At 36.8% G+C, this 23,525-nt stretch overlaps 1 protein-coding gene across 2 annotated transcripts in view; it reads right to left on the reverse strand.

The window, feature by feature from the left end:
• The window catches only part of Spt5 (Transcription elongation factor subunit Spt5), a 457,857-nt gene that overhangs the window by 250,622 nt on the left and 183,710 nt on the right, over positions 1 to 23,525 (reverse strand). For both annotated transcript variants that reach the window (XM_090382503.1, XM_090382504.1), the window contains exons 11-12: positions 7,115 to 7,220; positions 3,467 to 3,542 (exon numbers count right to left, since the gene is read on the reverse strand). In XM_090382503.1, the coding sequence (XP_090238629.1) occupies positions 3,467 to 3,542; positions 7,115 to 7,220 (182 nt within the window). The remainder of the gene's footprint in view (positions 1 to 3,466; positions 3,543 to 7,114; positions 7,221 to 23,525) is intronic.

Genomic DNA, 23,525 nt, shown 5'->3' on the forward strand with positions numbered 1-23,525 from the left:
ACCCTTTTAATTTGTTGGAATGGAGCATCATATGAATTTGCTCCTGAAATTTTTGCAAAAGCATTTGCTATATCTTTTGGGGAAGACAGTTCCTGTCTATTACAGAGTAATATAGGAGAGGATGACAATGGATATTTGCCATTCGCATGTTGGATTTTCCAACAGATTAATCTAGTATTGGTCTTTTTGGTGATAGTGGAAGTGAACTGTATCCAGGAATCTTTTTTGGCTTTCCTTCTTATTTGTCATGCTTTAGCATTAAGTTTTTTGCAATTTATAAGGTTAACAGTAGTAGGATGCTTGAGGAAAATATTCCAAGCTTTTCTTTTCTTTTTTTGCTCTATTACATTCATTGTTCCACCAATAGTTTTTGCACCTGCGTGGATGGGTCCGACAACTGAGGAATAGCTTTGATAGCTGCTGCTAGCATCTGTTTAGTGATATGGGCAGCTTCATCTATTGACTGGTTCAGAATGAAGTTTTTATCAAATACTGAACTTAAGGAAAATTTTATCCAGTTTGTCTCTGTAATTTTCCATCTTATGCAAGTTTCCGGATAGGGGGAGGTATTTTGGGATTTACAAGTAATTGGAAAATGATTGCTATTGTGGGGATTATCCAATACTGCCCAATGTATTGGATGTACTGCCCAGGGTACAGAGCAGGAGAGCAGATAGATAGATAGATCTAGGGGAAAGAGTATTTCCAGTGGGAAAATGCACATGAGTATGTGCACCAGTGTTCAGCAGAGTTAGACTGTGTGTGTGTCCAGTAATGTTTCTATTAGCTGCCCTCTTTTATCCATATGGGTGTGTCCATTAAAGCTGCCCATCAAACAAATAGGAGGAGGTATCTGGGCAAAGTCTCTGAGTACACACGTTTGGTTTGGTGGAAGACAAATAGAAACAAGAGATAAAGTTATTCCAAGTTCTATTCTTACAGCAACAACTTCTACATTAGGTTTTAAGGAGGTCTGTCTAGACATATTAGTAACGGATATCAAAACCGCTACATCTCCATGCACTGCAGTTGCTGCATTCCTGTCACGCCTGTACAAGGTATATATATTTATTTATTTATTGAGGGGGTCACTTGTGCAGTTAAAAATGTTTCCTGTAAACAAATACTGCTCTTCATGGACTAATGTTATTAGTGGAGTCCCCCAGGGTTCAGTGTTAGGTCTATTGTTGTTTTCTGTATTCATTAATGCTTTTTATGATGGTATATCAGGCTTAATGTCCAAGTCTGCAGACGTTACGAAGGTCGGCAGGGTTGTTAATCACAGTATGCTGCTGCAACATGATCTAGAAAAGTTGAGTAGATGGGCTGAGAGGTGGAAACTGAAGTTTAACATTGACATATGTAAAGTACTGCATATGGGAAGCAGTAACCCCAGAGTAACGTATCAACTGTGTTACTACACTGACAGTAGAGAGTGAAAAGGACCTGGGGGTAATTGTGCAGGCAGATATGAAGTTTTCTGAGCAATGCAAACGGTCTGAAAGAGCAGCTCATGGTGTCTTTTCAATGATATACAGGTATTTTTCTAGCAGGAATAAGGAGGTGATTATCCCCTTGTATAAGGCAATGGTCATGCCACACCTTGAGTACTGTATACAGGTCTGGAGGCCTCATTTTAAGAAGGATGTAGAGCTGTTGGAACAAGTACAGAGAAGGGCAACAAGATTAGTGAATGGAACAAAGGGTTGCTCTTATGAAGAAAGGCTTAAGTTTTGCAAATTACAGTGTCTGGAGACTAGGCACCTGCAAGGTGATCTGACTGAGGTGTATAAAGCCTTGTATGGTTTAAGCATGCTCAATGCTGATGGGATTCTTCCTCTTGCTCAGAATAATCACCTGAGAGGACATAAATTCAAATTGAGGAAAGACAGTTGTAGGTTAGATGTGCGGAAGTTTGCCTTTAGGTGGTTGATTGCTGGAACAAACTTCCATCTGTCATCGTAGAAGTTGATAGCTTAAACAGATTGAAGGCAGAACTAAACAAACATTTGGAGTGGGTGGGTGAGTGAAATGAGAAGGGGTGTGGGTGTGTGTGTGTTTGCTGATGCTATACATGCTTGCTTTTCTTGCATCATGTGCCCTTGCTAATGCTAAATACCTGCTGGATTTAAATCTTGGATTAGGTCGTAAAGTTCATCTGTATTAGTATGTAGTCTTCGACTTCCATTGTAAAATACACTGCATTATTTAGCTTTAGATGATAGGATGATCCAGTTGCTCTTTAGAGGTAGTAGGCTTAAAGCAATCTATTTTAATTTTATCTTTTTCAGGAAAGGTAGGCCATCCAGTGTCCGCATATTTTTCAGCATAAATTTCTAATAAAGGTTCTTGAGTTTTGTTATCTGTATCAATTTCTGCAGTATTAATTTGGCTCTTAGTAGAAGATTCAGCTTATGTCATCCAGGTCTCACTTTGTGACTTTATGCCACTAGTAGAGGGGATGGAAATTGTGGTATTATAAGTCTAGTCTCTGTTGTTTTGCTTCAAGGATGGCTGAGGAACTGAAAGCTGAGCCCTAGCCCATTCAGCAAGCGATATGTCAGGTGAAACGGGTTACTAATGGGCACTGCTCTTCGTGGACATATTATAAGTGCAACATGCACACGGATGCCTTCGTTTGTGGTACAAGCAACAGAAATCATGGACCCATCATGTGTGGTATTCACTATCCAGGCAGATGGCAGTTGTTTAATATGGCACATGTTTCACTGATGAGGTCTACAGGCAACTCTTAGGAGACCATGCATACCCTGCCATGTTACATTTTTTCCTGGACAGAAATGAGATCTTCCAAGACAACAATATACCATGTCCTCGGGCCTGCATGGTGCATAAATGGCTCGAGGAACACAGTGAAGAAATCACCCATCTTGATTTGCCTACAAATTCTCCTGACCTCAATCCAACTGAACACCTGTGGGATGTTTGTGAATCGGATGTGGGGCATATGGACAACAACAGTCAACCCTGTAGAAAGCTTCACAGGCAGCATGGATACACAACTATATGCAGACCCCATGGATTGTCTTCAGACATCTAGTGGAGTCAATGCTAGGCAAATAGCAGATGTTATCCATTCGTATGGTGGTTCAACATGGTATTAGTTATAGGTGGTCATAATTCAGTCACACTCTGTGTATAAAAGAATGGATTAAGATTCTGTTTGATGTTTGTACTTGTGTAAGGAATCAACCTCTAAGAAGATATATTACCCAAAGAATACCGACATCTGGCATACCATATAAAAAATTTAAGACAAATATGCTAATTAAATCAAAGATAAATCTAAAACATAAATCTGCACTTGGTAATAAGATATCAAGAATATGGCCTTATAATTTTAAGCCCATTTAAAAACTGAATTTCCATTTATAAAATATATTTGTCCATAAACATTTTAACTACTGTGATCTTTCAACAATAGGCAATAAGAAGGAAAGGATACATTCCAGCTCTATGCCTTCTGGTTGTTCTTCAAATTTCTCTAGTTCAGAAAGTGTAGGCTTTACTCCATCTGCAATCTGAAATGCATAAAGTGTCATATAAAATGGTAAATATTTTAATTGTAAATGTTTTAAAAGTTAAGCACTTTACTACATTCACTGCAATGATGTCATTAAAAAACAGTATAGAGCTCTAATGAATTAAGCAATGTAAATAATACAGATGTTCAGCTTTATTCAAAACTGAAGAAATTATGGCATTCATATCTGGTTGCTGGATTTTTAAGGAGCACAAAACGGGTTTCCGCAATTGCCATTTAAAATATTGTCATCTAAAGAACATAAAGGTTTCATTTACAAACCTTTAACTTCTTTAGATATCAACAAAAAAACTAACTGCTCTGATGACCTAACATTTATGGAGACGCCAGGTGGGCAGGAGCAGCAGTGTTGTTTATTTCACTAGTGAAATAAACAACACAAACAACTGCTCACTAGTGAAATAAACAACACTGCTAGTTTATTTCACTAGTGAAATAAAATTAAGTTTCATCATTACTTTGAACTTTGTTCATTAAAGGTAGAGAGAAGATAAGTGGCTAGATTTTTATAATTTTACTTAGAACTGGATCGGTTAAAAAAATTGTTTTATTGAGCGTAAGCATGTTTCATAATGTAGTATTAGTTGTAGCAGTCTAGATTTAAAATAGCTGATGTAATTATAAAAGTTAATATGCAATGGAAAAACTGTAAAATTTGCATGGTAAAATACAATAATGTTTTATTCTGTTTGTTCTTGATAAACTGTCTTATTTCTTGAAACTGAATTACAAGACATTAGAACAGGATATTAAAAGATAACAAGAAATTTTATAAACCCAAGAGACATGACAGAACAGCTTTGTGTTTCTTGTTGATTATTAACTACAAAATTAAATACTTCTGCTATTTGTTTTTGGATAGATAGAGGGGCACAGTTGATACATTAAGATCTTTAATAGGTTTAAACCCCCCCCTTTTTATTAATATTGTATTTATTGTTTCAGTTGAGGCATACTGTAAACAACACAAAACCATAATATAAAAAAAAAAAAACACTTCATTCTTCTTCTTCTTTAATGCTGCCGAATGGCGTTTGCGACTTCGTTTTGATATTGTTCTCTGTCTAGCGCTACGTGTAGAATTTGTGCTGTTGTCATGTGAAGCCAGGTGTTGATGTTATCTAGCCATGCCATTTTCGGTCTGCCTGGGCGTTTCTTGCCTTCGATCTTTCCCTCCAGGATGAGTGGTAGTAGGTGATATTTTTGTTGGTTCCTAGCGATGTGACCTAGGTATTTGCATTTCCTGCTGATGATGGTTTTGAGCAGGTCCCGTTCCGTGTGCATGTCCTGCAGGACCTGTGCGTTGGTTATCTTGGCTGTCCACGGAATTTTCAGCATTCTTCGGTAGAGCCACATTTCGAAGGCCTGGAGCTTTTTTGTAGTGGCTGATGTTAGAGTCCAGGTTTCTACACCGTAGAGCAGTATTGGCCAGATGTAGCATTTCAATGTGCGTAATTTGAGCACGATGTTCAAGCTTCTGTCGGTGAGGAGGGTTCTCCATTTGGTGAATGCCTGCCTGGCTTGTTCAATTCTGCTTTTGATTTCGGCCTCATGGTTCAGCTGGTCATCAATGAGCACTCCGAGATACTTGAAGCGGTGTATTTGCTCTAATTTTTCGTTGTTTAGTTTGATCGTGATTTTGCTTGCAGTCCTGCTGACCTTCATCACCTTTGTTTTCTTTTTGTTGATTCGTAGCCCCCATGCTTGGCTTTCTATGTCCACTTCGTTCAAGATGGTCTGTAAATCTTGTTCTGAATCCGCTATTAGTGCTGTGTCATCGGCATATCTTAAGTTATTGATGTAGTGTCCATTAACTTTTATGCCGATGTTCTTGTCAGCCAGTGTTTGGTCGAAGATCATTTCCGAATAGATGTTAAAAAGAATGGGAGATAATGGACAGCCTTGCCGGACGCCTTTTTTTATTGGAATTGGGTCTGTCAGATCGTTGTCATAGCGAAGCCGGGCTGTTTGATTCCAGTAAAGAGTTGTAATAAAGTTGATATCATTGTTTTCAAGCCCAAGTTTTCTCAGTCGGTCAATTAGGCGGTCGTGGTCTACTGAATCGAAGGCTTTCTCGTAGTCAATAAAACATATATACACGTCTTTTTGATGTTCATAGCACCTTTGTAGCAATATTTGTAAACAGAAAATTGCTTCTCTGGTGCCTAGTCCCCTGCAGAATCCGAACTGTGTGTTTCCTAGTGCACTTTCGCACTTACATCTTATCCTTTGCTGAATCACCTTGAGGAAGACTTTTAGCACCTGGCTCATTAGACTGATCAGCCTGAAGTCTTCGCATTTCCGGCTGGTAGCCTTTTTTGGTAGGGCCACAAAGATGGATTGGAGCCATTCGGATGGAATGTCGGTGAGGAGGGTTCTCCATTTGGTGAATGCCTGCCTGGCTTGTTCAATTCAACACTTCATTAAAAAAAGAAAACTAAAAAACAATACTTTAACATTTCTTGTTTAATTTTTTAGTTAACATTAAACAAAAAAATTAAATACTTCTGTTGTTTGGGTGGTTTTTTTTTTTTTTTTGGATAGATAGAGGGGCACAATTCATACATTAGGATCTATAATATATATTTTTTTAAAATTAATATTGTGTATATTGTTTCAGTTGAGTTTCAGGCATACTGTACACAACACAAAACCATAATATAAAAAACAGTTCATAAAAAAAAAAAAAAAACATTATTCTAACACTCAAAACAAAGCAAATAAAATGCAAAAATAGGAAAATCCCCTCCCCTCACACTGTTCTGCAGGCACTCAAACTCCTTCCTGTTCATCAAAGCAATGGAGAAGATTAATGAACTTGCTTTCCTTCACCTTCATCTTCTGATAAACACTTGCAAAAAAAACGGGGAGAACAATAGAGCATTGGTTAAAACTGCTTAACCTTCATTGGTTAAGAACAGTATAACAGATTATAGTAGGCCCCGCTACGTGTGATTAAATTTGAATTTCACCCAATATCATTAATAAAAAGAAGCAATCACAACTTTTTTTTTCTTTTGCAGAGAATGGTAAACTCCTGCTTTTCATAAAAACAAGACAAATATCTATGAATGGCAGCAAAACAGCACATCAGATCAGATCATTAAGGATATTTAGTATAATGTTTAGAGGGTATATATATCAATAATTAGCAATTTAATGGGAATTAGTTCATACACTTATCTAGACAATTTACAATTTAAGTAGACTGATGTTAAAGAAATTAAGACACTACACTCCATAACTAATATGAAATTTGAGTTAATACTGATAATTTTGTAAAGTAAACTAATGCCATTAATGAGTTTCCTATTATACTTCTTTAATGCAGTTTAAACACTTTCTGAACTAGAATTTTCACTTCACTTTGGACAAATGGTATATTATTAAGACATTTATTAATTAGTGTATTTTCACTTCCGGTACCCACTTTTATTCATTTTCTGAACTTTAAGACACATTTATAAAGTGGAAAGAAAGCTATACTACTAATCTTTTTAAAAATTTATGGCAGCTGATGAATTACAAATTAATAACATAAATACTTACAATTGCTGACATTGCAAAAACCTTATATAGGAAACCTTTACGACTATATCTGTTACCCTCAAATATCAGAAAATCACCATCAGTAGTCACTTCTCCACCAATTGCCCTAAAATAATTTTAAAGATAAACAGCATGATAAAAATGCTCAAATTTAAATAATACAAGAGAGAGAGAGAGAGAGAGAGAGAGAGAGAGAGAGAGAGAGAGAGAGAGAGAGAGAGAGAGAGAGAGAGAGAGAGAGAGAGAGAGGCCTGATAATAAAAAACACAAGTTTTCACAAATTTAAATTTTTTTTAAACTTGTACAAAAGATTTAAATTAACCTTACTGGTAAATTTAAATGGGACTTTTAAACCTTCATGCTTTTTGTTGTTTTCTAATTTATATTTTCAACTGCAGCTATAATCAAAACTCTGAATAATTTGTTGTCAAATTTGACAGTAGCAGTTAGCACTTTATGCTGGGAGTATTAATGTATAGCATTCCTTAAAGTTATTTTATTAGATAAAATCCAAGAAGAATCCAATTAATTAGATCCTTCTTGGATCTAATTATTATATCCAAAAAGATGCTAAAGCAACATACATTTCAAAAAACAATCAGTTATGACAACAGGCACTTTTCCCATCCATTTATTTTGCATGCCGGATATAATGATCAGTTTGCCAGATATTGGCAAGGGAGTCAGAGCAGTGTGTATGTGTGTGGGGGAGGGTATTGTCGAGGCCACGCTGTGTCAAGGAGCTGGATATATTCTTGTCGTGTGTACGCCATATCCAAAAATTTCATTACTTCATAAAGCATATCCTACCCGCCTTTTCTTACTACTGAATATATCATGGATTGTTGAACTAACAGAACAAACATATCTGCAAAAAAGATCTAAACATCCCAATCACTTCCTAGTTCATTTCCATTTACAGTCTACCAAACCCCACATACTTTTTCTAACAGAACCTCAATTATTGGCAACCACTGCCCATCTCAGTTGTCCTAATTTTGACATGTACAGTTCCTCTCATTTCCAAGATGATACTTCTGCATATGTCCACTCTAATATTCCCGGTCAGAGATTCAGCAATTTGGAATTATCTTCTCTGGCTTAAAATCTGTCTGCTGCGTTCTGTCAAATTCATCTGTTGCCTCTATCATTCTCCCAACTACACTAATCACTTGAATTTTGACTTTCTCCGGTCCAACTTTCCTAACAGCGAGGTAATTTTCTTTGTTAATTTTAACATATAACTCCAACCAGCTTCACATTTCTAGTAAAATAGACCCAGCTGGGCAAGATGCTGAGGATTTGCAATTACTAATGACCTCGTACAAATTTTTCATTTACCTACCTACACAGAGTAACAGACAAAGAAAATAACTACACTGCCAATGCAATTGCTTTTCTTCACAAAAACCTCTTCTGAGTACATGGATGCGGTGAGCAGTCCTCTAGGTGCCTCAGATCACAACTCGGTGATTATCTTTTCTCCAATGGACCTTTCCCTCATGGCTAGTCTCAACTTCACGTTGTTTGGCAATACAAGAGTGCAAAATGGGATGTTCTGCAAGATTCATTTCCTTCTTTTCCTTGGTCACATTACTGTTTCAAATCTTCTGATGGCAACATATACTGAGATCGAGTTAGTGGAATTATTCTTTTAGGGATGAAATCCTTTATTCTATACCCCTCCTTAAAATCTCCTTTATCTAAATCGTGGTTTACCAATAAAAGTGCTAAGGCTGTTCAAGATAAGAATGTTGCATATCGCAATTGGCTTGTATCCCATCTCCAGATTCATTTTCTGCCTATATGAAATCTTGCAACAATTGTAAAGCAGTTATTAATCAGTCCAAACTAAATTTTGAACATGCTAAGAGTAAAAAACTTGTTTCTTGTCAAAATGATGGTTGGGCATTCTGGTCTCTTGCCACAGTTATTGGCTATAACCTTTGCTCATCTCAATTTACACCTTCGTCAAAACCAGATGGTTCTATTGCCACTTCAGCCAAAGATAAAGCTGACCTGCTGACATCCTACTTTTCTTTTAGCTTGTGTGCTGATGACCTTGGTAAACCACCTCCTATCTCCCGTGTCTTATGTCAAAAGGAGGTCAGGAAAATTTTGAACAGCCTTAATGTAAAGAAAGTGCCAGGTCCAAATGATATTTCTCGACTTGTTTTCAAAACCTGTGCCCAGAGCTTACTCCTGTTGTATGTTGCCTTTTCATACATTCTTATTCCACCAGTATTTTCCCTTCTGATTGGAAATTTGCACATATCCAGACAGTTCCTAATAAGGGTAACAAATGACTTCCATCTAATTATCATCTCATTACACTTATTTTTACATTTTCTGAAGTAATGGAGAAATTTATTAAATGCCACCTCCTAAACTATCTAGAAACCTTCCATCTGCTCAACGATAGTCACTGTGGATTCCATCAGTGTTAATCCACTGGTGGATTAACCAGCCTACGTTACCCATCTGTGGACAAATTCAATGCATAAGTTTGGTGAAACTCAAGCAGTTGCTCTTGGCATTTCAAAGGCTTTGATTATATTTGATCTCTTCAATAAGCTTCCCTTATGTGGTTTGCATCTGCTTTTTGTAATTCAGTGTCTGCCTGCTCACTGCGGGAGATAGGAAAGAGAGCTATCTTTTATCTTTTCCACTAATGCAGGTGTTCCCCCCAGGATTCAGTTCTTTCTCCCACTCTTTGCTTCTGGTATATTATGATCTTCCCTTGACTGGAAATCCTTTCCAGTTTGCTGATGATAGCACATTGCATTGCCCCTTCCAGTTTCAAAATCTTGCCCTGCACAAACTCCTTCAACTTCTCGAATATCCACTACCAATTCCCTAAATACTGATCTCCAGATAATTCTCCAGTGGGGCAAAAATAAATTAGTTTTTTTTTTCAATCCTAAAACTCAGTCCTAGCTTATATCTCGCAAAAAAAGATTTCTTTGGCACCTATGCTTATCTTCAATGACACTCTGATTTCTATACAAGATCATACATATCTATTAGAGATTATCCTGGCTTCTATTATCTCTTGGCATAAGCACATTACAAATATTGTTTCTTCTGCATATAAAAAACTGGGTTTTTGCTTTTGTTCTCGGCATTACTTTTCTTCCAAACAGCTGTTCACTCTGTACAAATCACAAATCCACCCTACAATGGAATATTGTTACCACATCTGGGACAGTGCCTCCAAAACCTCTCTCAGGCTTCTAGATTCCATTTAAAAGAGGACAGTTTCTGCTGCATGCCTTTCCTATAGATAAAGTAAACTCCCGCTATTCAAGGGGGTTACGTTCCTGAGAAATGCAGCGAATATCGAAAACGCGAATACTGAGTTATGGCTCCCATAGTAATAAAGGGGTTCCGTTCCAAAGTATGAAATATACAAGAAAAACTAGTCTAAAATTTTGTCTACATATTATATGTACCTTCATAATATGACTATGTACATAGTGAAATGCAAGCATATGGCATCTAAATGAAAATAAGAAACAATTTAATATGAATGTAATATTTATTAGAAATTTCAAACAAATCTTTCAAACCAGCGCCTTTGCTAGCCAAAAAACTTATCCCGCTAGTGCTATCACCAGTTTCGCTAAAGTGTTGATAAAGGAGTTTTGCCTTTTCACGAATGATGAGTGAACTTAACGGAATTTTATTTTGAGTTCAGTCTTCTGTCCACAGATTTAAAGCCTTTTCCATTTTTTCTAATTTAACATCACGAGTTACAAAGCAAATTTTTGAAGCAATTAGCGCGTTTTCACGGACACTACGGCAGATTTTTTCTTCCGATTTCTTGATTGATCGTACCGTTGATTCATTGATTTTATAATGTTTTGTCACTGAGGAGACACTTTCACCATTAAAAATTTTATCTAATAACTTAATTTTATTCGCTAATGTCATCACCTTCTTTGATCTTTTCACATTTCCCTTGTTATTCGTAGCCATATTTTTGTACGGGAGATCTTGTCCACAATCAAGTCACTTTCTTCCATTAACACACTCAAAAAAGTCTATTTTACAGTGAAAACGGTAGATTTATCACTTTTGTAAGCATATCAATTTATAAATTGATAAATTTATAAGCATATAAATTAAAAGCAAACGATGAAACTTTCCATGACAAGCGCATAACGCATACTGAACAAGGATTAGCAAGAAACATCCACGCTCGCGATTTTGCAACTCCTCTCCCCTCCCCCCACCCACCCACTGAGCGCTGTTTTGACCAGGAAAGATAATTTTAGCCACGTCCATGTTTTTTTATGGCGGAAAATGTTCATGCCGCCTTAAAATTCAAATTTCTTTAGGTTTCATTTTATATTAAATCAGCGACCGCGAAACTGCGAATAGCGAGGGTTTACTGTACTTCCATGGACACCATTCTTCTGAATTGGCTTCTATAATTTCTGCTCTCTCTCTTCCAAACCTGTGCAAACATGTGCCACAACCAGTAAGCACACTTTTACTGTCCAACTTCAAACTCACAGAACCAACTTTTCTTCTTTCTCATTTATTTCTTCAACTTCTGTTTTCTGGAACAACCTACCTTCATACTTATTTCCTGTAATAAATCCAAATGCAGTGAGGCATAATATTACCTATTAAATTAAAATTATCTATTAAATATTGGTGTAGATACACCATAGATTGCCCTTAAATGAAAACTATAGTAGTAGTGTAAAGGCATCGTTTTGACTGTATCTCATACTGTGATCATCCTTTAAATATAATCATACGATATTGCACTACCTCGAATAAGTAACACTTCACTAATAGAGAAGACTATTGTCTTCTCTATTAGTGAAGACAGTAGTCCAACACCACCCAGACGGCACCAGTTTCAAGGCTTGTTGGCCTTTCATCGGTGGGTGGGCAGGTACCCTGGTATTGCATTCATGACATCCCAGTTGTGAAGTTAGTCCGACAATATGAGAGATGCCAAAAGGTGTACTTGATAATACTATAATAAATCCAAATGCAATGAGGCATAATATTATAATGATAATCACAATATGAGATAAAGTTGAAATGATGCCTTTACACTACTACCATAGTTTTCATTTAAGAGCCATCTATGGTGTTTCTACACTAATATTTAATAGACAATTTTTAGCTTTTTAAGATGATAAAGAAATAAATAAAATAAGGTGGAATTGATGTGCCAAATTTCATTTAAATTGGAACAATACAAATCTGGCAATTATTTTTTTTTATCCATCCATATTCGTGCAATTACTCAATAGAAGGATTATTATGAGATTTTAAACTTGATCCATTTTGAATGATTTAGTATTACGATTAGAATTAAGAGTGACAAATAATGCAAGAAAGCAAGCTTATAACAGCATCAGACAAAAAAAAAAAAAAAAAAGTAAATAAATAAAAAAAAATAATAATACACATATTGCATGTCCATCCTTCTAACAATTAGTCTAGTTCTTGTATATGAATAAATTAAAATGGAGTTTGTAATTGACAGAAGGCATATTGTACATATGCCTTCTGTACAAATATGCCCTAAAAAGGCATATTTGTACACATCTACCCTATCCTTCCTCAGTTTCAATTTATGCTGAATTGTGTGTAGTCAGGGCAAGAGGAAGGATTTCATCAACATTGAGCTTATTCAATACATTCAAAGCCTAAACATCTCCTCTCTCACTCAGGTGCCTAATCTCAAGGCTCTACAGTTTTACCCTTTTCTTCCTCTCACTAATCTTGATGCTCTTCTCTGCACCAGTTCAAACAGATCCATGTCCTTCCTAAAATGAGGATTCCAGACTTTTATGCAATACACAAGATGTAGCCTGATCATAATTTTATTTAATGAAATAATCATATCTTTATCCATGTTGGCAAAATTCCTGTATATCATTGACAAAGCCCCATGAGATGTCCTGGAAGCTTGTCTGCTCTGCTCAGGGAACCTCATATCTGACTGCACAATTAAGCGCAGGTCTTTTACATTCTCCACTTCCCTGCATGTGTGAATGAACTGGTATGTTAATATGGTATTACTATTACCAACAGGAAGTACTTTGCATTTGTAGATATGAAATTCAATTGCCACTTCTCAGCCCATGAGCCTAATCATTTAGATATTTTGCAGTAGCATAGCCTCATTATTGGGATTAACTAACTACACTGCCAAACATCATATAATCTGCAAAGATATACATTAAGCCTGATATGTCTTTGCCAATATCATCAATACATGTAGTAAACAACAATGGGCATAGCATTGAATCCCGGGGGATCCTACAAATAACATTAATCCAATAAGAGCAGTGCACACTGATAATCAAGCTGTCTTCTCCGATGCAACTACCCACAGCAGCATTATCCAGAGCAGCAACTTGCCCTTAATACCATACAGTTCCAATTCATATAGCAGTCTTTGATAAGTAACAGTATCAAAAGCTTTTCTGAAATCCAATTATATAATATTAAAATTATTTTTTTTTTGCATCCAGTTCCTTTGTAACTGAATCATATACAATCAAACTAGTAAGACAAGATCACCACTTAACAAATCCTTGCTGTCACTGCATTATAGCTGCACTCCTGTCTAGATCCTGCATTATTTCTTTATCCAGTGATTCTATTATTTTCTTTGGAACAGAAGTTAACAGGTCTGTAATTACCCATGTTACCTTTTGATACCTCTTTGTGAATTGGGGATATGTTTGCACATTTCCAGATTTCTGCCCAGTACTGCCTGTTGGTAATTATGCCCAGACACGATAGGAAGGAGTACATGATGAGAGCCTTGTCAATAAATTTGGCCATGGAGGAAATGTGCAAGCCTCAAGGGGTAGAATTGTTTTCAGCATGGTGTGTGCTTGTTAACAGGAGAGACTGCTTCTACAGGGATGGGATACACTTAAATAGAAAGGGTGCAAGAATATTTGCTGATGCCATCAAGGCAGTGTTAGGTGGGTCGGAAAACTGCTAGCTTGGGGGATTCACAGACTAAAAGGTTAAAAGTAGCCGCAGGCAGAGGCGTAGGAGATTCTTGCACTACTTCTATCAGAATAAGCAGCGGCCTGGAGTGAGGATTTTTGGGGGTTTCAGGGACTGATAGCAGTCATCGTGAAACAGGTGGGTATATGGGATGTGTTAGGGTAACTAATAAGAATAGGTACATGTATACTTGCATGTACCTATTCTTATTACTGCTAGAAGTATAGTAAATAAATTTGATGAATTTGAAGTGTTGGTCAAGACATCAAAAGGTGGATACTGTTGGGAAGGCAGAGACGTGGTGTCACACAGATATAAGGAATGCAGAACTGGAATTTGGGGAGTACAATGTGTACAGAAAGGATAGGAAGGGAGGAGGTGTTATGCTGTTAATTAAGAAAAACAAAATCAAAAGAAGTGCATCCAGTTGATACAGATGAACAGTGCACTGTTGAGTCAGTTGGGTGTGACATAAGCACTGTGAAAGCAAAAATAAGAGTAGGAGACTTGATAGGAGTGTGATATAGGCCTAATGACTCGAATGAGTACAATGAACAGTTGTACAGAGAAATAGAGTGGGCAAGTAAATCAGAATGTCTTATAATGGGGGATTTTAACTTCCCAGATATAGACTGGAACTTATGGGCTGGTCACTTGCACACTAGTAAGACTTTTGTGGATTTATTGGATGATTGTTTTCTGCAGCAGCATGTTCGAGAGGCAACCAGAGAGGGTAATACTCTTGATCTGGTTATCAGCAATGATCACAGTGTACTGATGTGGGATTTACTTAAAGATATAATTACCATCAGGAATAAAGGAAGGGGTTTTTGTTCCGTAAAGATGATTACAGTGGTCTCAGATAATTTTTAAATTCTGTACAGTGGGAAGCATTCAAGGAATTAATAGTGGAAGCTACTAAAAGTTTCATACATATTAAGAAATATTGTTCGAGGTTCAGGCCTAAATGGTTGTCAAATGAACTAATGAGACTCATAGCAGAGAAGAAAAATGGGGATTGAAGGGTGATACGATCTGGTTATCAGCAATGATCACAGTGTACTGATGTGGGATTTACTTAAAGATATAATTACCATCAGGAATAAAGGAAGGGGTTTTTGTTCCGTAAAGATGATTACAGTGGTCTCAGATAATTTTTAAATTCTGTACAGTGGGAAGCATTCAAGGAATTAATAGTGGAAGCTACTAAAAGTTTCATACATATTAAGAAATATTGTTCAAGGTTCAGGCCTAAATGGTTGTCAAATGAACTAATGAGACTCGTGGCAGAGAAGAAAAATGCATGGCATGCATACGAATTGTCAGGCGACACAGAAGAGTATGATATATATATATATAAGCTAGTCTGTAATCAAGTCACAAAGGAGGTTAGGCAGGCGAAGGCAGATTACGAGAAATCTTTGGCAAAGGATGCTAAGAAAAACAGCAAGGATTTCTTTGCTTATATAAACTATAAAAGGAAGGGGATGAACCTGATTGGTCCACTTGATATCGATGGTTTGACCGTTGATGATTCTGCTTAGATAGCAAACAAACTGAATGAGTATGCATCTACATTCACACATGAGGAGTTATTAAGGTTTGAAAATGCCACAAGGTTATCAAATTAACAGGGTGATTAATGATTTTGTAATAACTGAGTACAAAGTGGAGGAGAAATTGTTGAAGTTAAACATGGGGGTGGATGGGATCTATTCAGTTATATTAAAGGAGGCGGCAAAGGAAGTAAGCAAACCCTTGGCCATAATTATGAGAGCATCCTTGGACTCAGGGGAGTTCCCCACGGACTGGAGATGTGCAAATGTGTCCCCAATTCACAAAGGGGGAATGAAGGGTGATACGAGTAATTACAGACCAGTTAGTTTAACTTCTGTTCTGGATAAAGTAATGGAGTCACTGGTTAAAGATGCATTGCAGGATCATCTGGCAAAGACTGAAGCAATAATTCAGACACAGCATGGGTTTGTTAAGGGAAAGTTTTGTCTGGCAAATTTGATTGGATACTATGATGTGGTTACAAAGGAACTGGATGCAAAAAATAATTTTGATATATACTTTGATTTCAGGAAAGCTTTCAACACTGTTGTGCATGGAAGACTACTGCACAAATTGGAGCAGTATGGTATTAAGGGTAAGTTGCTACAATGGGATAAAAGGATGGTTGAGTGGGAGAAGACAGAGGGTGGTAATCAATGGGTGCTGCTCTTCGTGAACTAATGTTATTAGTGGAGCCCCACACGGTTCGGTGTTGGGTCCACTGTTGTTTTGTATATTTATCAATGATATCAATGAACGTATATCAGGCTTAATGTCGAAGTTTGCAGATGATACAAAGGTTGGCAGTGTTGTGAATGACAGTAATGGCAACTGAAGTTTAACATTGACAAATGGCAACTGAAGTTTAACACTGACAAATGCATAAAAGGACCTCGGAGTAATTGTGCAGTCAGATATGAAGTTTTCTGAGCAATGCAGACAGGCTGCCAGGGCAGGTAATGGGGTGTTGTCAATGATACACAGGAATTTTGCTAGCAGGGAAAAGGAGGTGATTGTCCCTTTGTATAAGGCAATGGTCAGCCCAAGTCTTGAGTACTGCATGCAATTCTGGAGGCCTCATTTTAAGAAGTATGTAGATTTGCTTGAGTGTGTACAGAGAAGGGCAACAAGATTGGTAAGGGGAATGAAGTGATCCTCTTACCAGGAGAGGCTTAAGTTCTGCAAATTGCAGCAGCTGGAGACTAGGCACCTGCAAGGTGATCTGATTGAGGTGTATATGGGTTGAGCACGCTGAATTCTAATGGGATTCTTCCACTTGTTCAGATTATGAACCTAAGGGGGCATAAATTCAAATTAAAAAAAGACAGATGTAGAATAGATGTGCAGAAATTTGCCTTTAGCCAGTGAGTGGTTAATTGCAGGAACAAACTTCCATCTGTCATTGTGGAAGTTGATAGGTTAAATAAATTTAAGGAGGAACTGGAGAAACATTTAGATGGGATTGTTTTGTGATTTTTTTTGGCTGATGCTGCATAAGCTTATACACTTGCTTTCTTGCACCACCCGCCACTACTACTACTATTTCCAGTCCACAGAAACCCTCCCATGAACCCAAGGATGCTCACATGAACCCAAGGATAATCATAAAGCTAGAGGTTTCTGTACCATTTTTGCTACCTCCTCTAATAGAATGGGATAGATGCCATCCTCTCAGGTCTCTTTTTAACATTTAATTTCAACCATTTTTTTCTCAGGTGCCTCTCAATTAACTAAAAAAATTTCAGTTCTATCTCAGAATTTGATACAGTTTTGGTATCCACATTCATAAAAAAAAATTCCTTGGATGCAAATACCTATTTAGTTTGTCAGGAACCTGAGCAGCATCATCAAAAGTTAAACCATTCATATCCAGTGGAACAATGTGATTCATTCCATCCGTTTGTTCTAGTATTTGTATACAGAAAAAAGCCTTTGCTACTTTTCTTTGACAGAATTCTCATAATCTGCCTTAGCTTGCCTAACCTCCTTTAAGACTTGACTGCAGACCAGTTTTTATTTGCTATACAGATCTGTATCACCTGATAATTTATATGCATCCCTTGCATTTTTCTTCTCTGTTACAAGTCTCATCAAGTCCTCTGATATCCTTTTAGGTTTAAACTTAAACAGCATTTGGTTCCACTGCACAGAATTTAAAAACTGTCTGAGACCATTACCATTGTAGTCACACTTATGATGGTAAATTCCTTCCCTTTGCCCTTGACAGCAGTTGCATCTTATCTGCAAATTCTTAAAGCATGAAAGGTCACTGCTGCTGATAATCAGCTTAAGAATATTGCTTTATTCTTGTTGCCTCTTTAATATGGTATAGAAAAGAATAATCCAATAAATGTGTGACTGACCAATCTACAGGGTTCAGTCAATATCAGAAAAGTTAAAGTTCCCCATTCTAACACATTCTGATTCACTGGCCCACTCTATATGTCTGTAAAGTTGTTCGTTATGCTTGTCACAATCATTAGGCCTATAACACATTTTTTCCCCCGGTGCTTATGTCACATGAAACTGATTGAACATTGCACTGGCCATCCATGTCCACAGAATGCTTGCCCTTGATTTATGTGCTTCTAAACTAACAGTATAAACTCCAACTCTCTCCTGTCTACCCTTTTTATACACATTTTACTCCCCATATTTCAATTATGAAACGCTTATATCAGTGAGTGACACCATGTCTCTAACAAGCCCACAGTGTTTGCATTTGATGACTTGACCAGTACTTCAAATTCATCAAATGTATTGACTATGTTCTTAGGATGTGTACATGCAAGTATACACGCAAAACTTTTAACTCTGGTGACTCTCACACAGACATGTATTTGTTTGTTCCTTGAGAGCCCTATCAGGTCTTGAAATCCCTGACATCTTGCTTTCCAGGCTGCTGCATGTTCCAATACAAGTAGGGCAAGAATCAGTTTCACTTCTGCCCGTAGATACTGTTAATCTATTAGTCCATGTGTTTCCTCTCCAGGCTATCCATTTACCAACCAATCTAACGCTCTCTCAAGAGCATCAGCAAATATTATTGCATCCCTTCTATTTAGATGTATTCCATCCCTGTAGGAAAGTCCTAAATGATGTATTCCATCCCTAAAAAAAAAAAAAAAAAAATTCTACCCCATGAGCTTTGTCGTCCATGGCCCAACTGCTTGAAAAGGCTCTCAACATGCATTCCCTCCTCTCGTGTCGAGGCAGAATTGAAGACACTTTCAATTTCGATTCTAATTCATAATTTTTTTTATCAACATGGCTTTGTATACTTGTTATTTAAATCCTCATATCTCCTACTCTTAATACCATTAATACAAAGGGTGCAAATATCACCATTTATGGCATTAAAAGATAATAAATGCTATACAATGTCATCTACTTTAACCTCTATAGCAGACAAACCCCGGTCATATCCAAAATGTGTGGATATGACCGGGGTTTTTCCTTTATGCACAATATGTTTCTTGTTACTCTGACGCACGAGCCACCAACTATAGCTACTTCTGTGGGACCAAGGTTATCTGCTACAGGGGATGTTATGGTGTTGCATGATGCTGGGGCACAGGCTCAAGTGTTGTGGTGGGTGGTTGAGTGCTTGATGGATCCTACTCTTTTAATCCTTCAAGAGGCCATGAACTCTATTCTTCAAACCCTCATATAATCCCATCAGAATACCAAATTTGTGCTTAATCTTCTTATGCTCTTTGCAAAAAACACATACAAAGGCATTCCCTCTGGCAGTATCATGTCATGTCCTACTAAAGGCAGCTTCGCAAAGAGGGCACAAAAATAATATACACATCACATAATCCTGATTCATAGAAAAAATCTCCCTTGGAATTTCTCCTCCAAACCAAAGCATTCATCCTACCCAGAGCCCTTTGCTTAGCTGCTGTAGTCTGAGGCATGACTTCATTCCCAAAACCAGGAGATGTTATACTAATCCCACTTATTTGATTACAGCAGTATAAACTACATTATTACAAACTACGCCTTTTTAGACAATGAGATGTGGCAATAAAGTTCAGAGACTGGAGCAATAAAAAGAACATAAGTGAACATAAAAGGCTCAAAAGTAATTATTTATATTCAAAGTATATCACCACTTGACTGAATGCACTTATTAAACCTTTCTGAAAATGAGTCACCAAAGGTTTCCAAAGAGATGTTTGTCAGCTACATGTTTTTTGTGACCTCAATGTCCTGAAACCTCTTCGTTTGAAGGCAGTGTTCACCTAGGGAAAGAGGAAGAAGTCTGCTGTTGCTAGATGAGGAGGAGAGTAGGGTGGAGGTTGATCTGCACAATGGCATGTTTTGTTAGAAATGTCTTCACAATAATTGCAGAATCGGTGGGGGACATTGTCATGCAATAAAAACCTGCTGCCTTTCTCTCAAAATTGCAACCTCACCTGGAAATATGCTTCAATAGTCTTTGAAGCACCTGTATGTAGAACACAGCACTGACTCTCTCATCTTCAGGTATAAATTCCTTGTAAATCAGACCTTGTTTGTCAGCAAACATGATCAGCATCACATTGATCCTAGATTTCGGTAAACAAAACATTTTGGGCCTTGGTGATAATTTTTAAGTGCATGCTCTAACACTGTCTCTGGGTTGTACCAAAACACCCAACACTCATCTCCAGTGAAATGCAGTCGATGAAATTAGGATTGTCTTGACAAGTGTGGATGAAGTCTTCGCATAATGACACTCTTCTCTGGACTTGAAGTACACATTCATGCACACATTTATCTTCTGGACTTGAAGGTAAATATGTATATGAATCTATGTAAGGCTGTGAGTACACTGTTTGTACTGAAGAGCAAATCATGTATATACTGTATCTCTATGTTACTGTTATCCCATTCTTTTAGTATTAGAGCAAAATTACCTAGTTTTGATTTGTTGGTATTATTTGATTTTTTGGAGTGTCTAGGGGGTTTGAGTTTGTTATAGAATTTAATCATACTGAATTTATCATATATGCAACTATCTGCTATATTTCAGGTAATTTTATAGTTGAATTTATTCTTATAAGGTTCTTAACTTGATTATAAATAATTCTTCCTGCCTATTTATGATATTGGTATCATTAATATGTGCTAGTATAGATATGTACATATTGGTAACGATGTGGATTTGAAAATGTTTATATTCTAGTTGCTGTTCGATGTTATACTTGTGCTTATTATTATTATAGTTGTTAATAGCTGATCTGTGTAGGTTTAGTCTACAGTGTAATTTGTTGCTGGTTTGCTCAACATACTTTATGTTACAGATTCTGCATGTGATTAGATATATGGCATTGGTAGACTTGCAAAAGGTAGGAATTGTAGCATTGATAGTTATGTGCTGTGGACGCATTAGTGTGGAAGTTATGGTTCCCAAAACTGTCCAGGTTAGGAGCATAAGACCCTGTGGTCAAATTTATATTACTCTGCAAATGAGGTATGTTATTATTATTTTCTTGCAATTCCATGGTGCTTCAAATAATAGAAAGTCTAAAATAATAAAAATAGTCCAAAATAATAGAAATGTTTAAAATATATACATAAGGGAATTATTGATATGAATAGTGTAGACCGTAATTTTGAAATTAGATATTGGAGGTGTTAAGAAGACACGAGAATTAAAGCAGTTCAGGGTTTCTTGACCAAGACAATGGTAGAAAAATTTGTTGAAACAAAAGCATCATTTGATATGTTTCAAATATCTGATTCAAAACAAAAGGAAGATTGGCACAACACTGGTGTTTTGGTTGCAAAACACTGAAAACAATACTGGCCTGCTGCTCCAATCCACAATGCCTACATAAGTGGTCCTGCTTATTCTGATGGAATCACTGTCATCCAGGCTGTTCCCCACCAAACAATCTCAAATGTTCCAAACAAACCAAAATTTCCCAATTTTTCTCTATCCCTCCCACTGTTCCTTGAATCATTACTGAGCTGCTTACCACCTATTTTAAATCACTCTAAATAACTGCTAATTGTCTTTCCTCTGATAAATCCTATATTGCTCCTCGACCATTGCTGGACATTTCCAGTACTCTACTCTCCATCTTGTCCTCCCCAGACAGTGTTCTTCTATATTTGGGCTGTTGCCCCACTTTCCCCACAAAACATACAGAGCTGATTTGCAAAATTTAAAAAAAAAATTAAATATTGAAACTTGTTCAGAATCACCTCAAAAACTTCACACTCTACTGCTACCACTAACTAGAGGTAATACTGGACCTGACTTAACAATGGATCACTCGCAACAACATACAGTAGAGTATAGTGCCTGAGTGACTTTCTATTCTTAGTCAGCCTAAGTAATTTCAATGACATGGTAACCTATCCCATGCTGTTTAACACGTTGACTGCCAAGGCTTATTTGGGTAAACAGGTCCCTGACACACACCAATTTGAGTTAGGCATGTTAAATTATTCAAAACCCAAATTATAATATATATTCATCACCAAAACTCGTAAAAAAGCTTATTGTTGTAAAAAAAAAAGCTTTGTGAATTATCTCGTAGTTGGCATATGTAATAGAAAATTCTTCGTGGCAGCCAACTACGAGTTAACTCAATTAACTCAGACATATTGTACCTTGTATTTGCTGTATATGAGTCAGCCACGTTGTATTTCGTACTTTGTTACGTGTTTCTTTTCTTTTTTTCTTTCTTTTTTTTTTTACAAAAAAAAAAAAAAAAAAACACGCAACCCCTATAACATGGATAAGAAGAGACCACAGACCAAAAAAGAGCTTGAGCTGTATGCTAATATGAGTGACTCAGAATTTGAAGAGATTTTTGACGAGCCATACAATTCTGGTTCCAACAGTGAAAATTATGAAGCTTCTAACGATTCAAGTGAGGATAGTGAAGGTGAAGTCAGCTCCCAGCCTGTAGATAATCCTAATTCTCCACAGGCAAGTACGTCAAATAATGACAATAATTTGTGGAATTAAATAGCACAAGATCCTCCACAATTTAATTTTGAAGAGAATGTTGGCTTGAAAATGGACATAACAGAACTTAATGTACAAAAATTGGTAGAGCTATATTTTTCAGAAGAATTTCTTACATTATTAGTCTAACAAACTAATTTATAGGCTTTGCAAGAAATTGAAAAGAGTGGACAATTGCGAAAATCTTCCAGGTTGTCAAGATGGAAGGACAGTGACATCTCAGAAATGAAAGTGCTTCTTGGACTTTTGTTACAAATGGCTCCTTGTTCTTTTCCTTCAATACAGCATTACGGGGACAAGTGCATTCTACAATGTTATGTGTTGGTGATTATTTATGAGTCGATATAGATTCCAGTTGATATTACCATATTTTCACTTCGCAGATTTACAACCTGCTGACAGGCTATACAAAGTAAGACTAATTTTGAATTATTTCAATAATATCATGCACAATAATTACGCACGGAATAAAAACATCTGTATTAACAAGTCGATAATGTTGTGGCATGGGAGACTGAATTTCTGCCAGTACATAAAAAATATAAAGCACAAATGCGGAATCAAACTTTACGAACTGTGTGAGTTCGATGGCCTTGTTATGAAAATAAAAACTCTCCAGTAAATCAGAAGAAACTGAATAAAGCAGAGGTCATACTGCTGAAGTTGTGCTATACTTGCCTGAGGACTACTTAGATAAGGGATATGTATTACATATGGATAATTTTTATAATTCTGTTGCTCTGATAAAATTGTTGTCTGCTTGAAAAACCTATATAGAACATTGCACACCAACAGAAAAGAAAATCCAAAAGATTTGGTGATGTGAAAATTGAAGAAAGGGGAAGTTGCATGGCAGAGAAATGGCCCTGTTGTAGTAAGTAGAGGAGT

This window comes from Mastigoproctus giganteus, chromosome 10, assembly GCF_048544385.1.
Source record: "Mastigoproctus giganteus isolate SK-2022 chromosome 10, ASM4854438v1, whole genome shotgun sequence".
NCBI classification, from domain to species: Eukaryota; Metazoa; Arthropoda; class Arachnida; order Uropygi; family Thelyphonidae; genus Mastigoproctus; species Mastigoproctus giganteus.